Below are 423 nucleotides of genomic sequence, written 5' to 3'. Positions count from 1 at the left end.
AGAAGAAGAAGATGATGAGAGGTCTCTTAGGGAGAGTCTAGATGAGAGAAGTATGTATGATGGTTACCGTGTCCAGGAAGCCTTACAAGCTTTACTATGGGAGTCTACATTACAAGCAGAGCTGACTATAGATGTCTTTCCTAGTACGAGAGAATCACGCAGGTTTCTTTCCTCTCTCCTTCCTTCTACAGAGTCGGAAAGTCCAGGGACAGGATTTGAGAGAAATTCTGAAGAAGAAATGGAGAAAACAAAAGAGTCTATTCTTTCTCAGAAGTGCATGAATGATAGGGGCCTTCTCTCATCTTCCTCTCCCCTTGGTCTAGTCTCTTCCTCTTCTTCTTCGCACAAGCCCTCTCGCTTCCTCACACGTCCTGTTCGAGTGTATGTACACTCCAGTTCTAGAGGACACCTAGGAACGATACA

At 44.9% G+C, this 423-nt stretch overlaps 1 protein-coding gene across 1 annotated transcript; it reads left to right on the top strand.

Moving 5' to 3' along the window:
• CSUI_009390 (pdz domain related) lies at nucleotides 1-379 on the top strand (the record flags this gene model as incomplete). Its single annotated transcript, XM_068069506.1, has 1 exon — nucleotides 1-379. A coding segment is annotated over exon 1 (327 nt), but the record flags the coding sequence as incomplete, so codon positions are not given.
• Between the last annotated feature and the right edge of the window lie 44 nt (nucleotides 380-423).

Source organism: Cystoisospora suis, assembly GCF_002600585.1.
Source record: "Cystoisospora suis strain Wien I chromosome Unknown contig_5591, whole genome shotgun sequence".
NCBI classification, from domain to species: domain Eukaryota; phylum Apicomplexa; class Conoidasida; order Eucoccidiorida; family Sarcocystidae; genus Cystoisospora; species Cystoisospora suis.
Note: the sequence above shows the minus strand (reverse complement) of the source record. Positions and strands in the feature narration are given on the sequence as shown.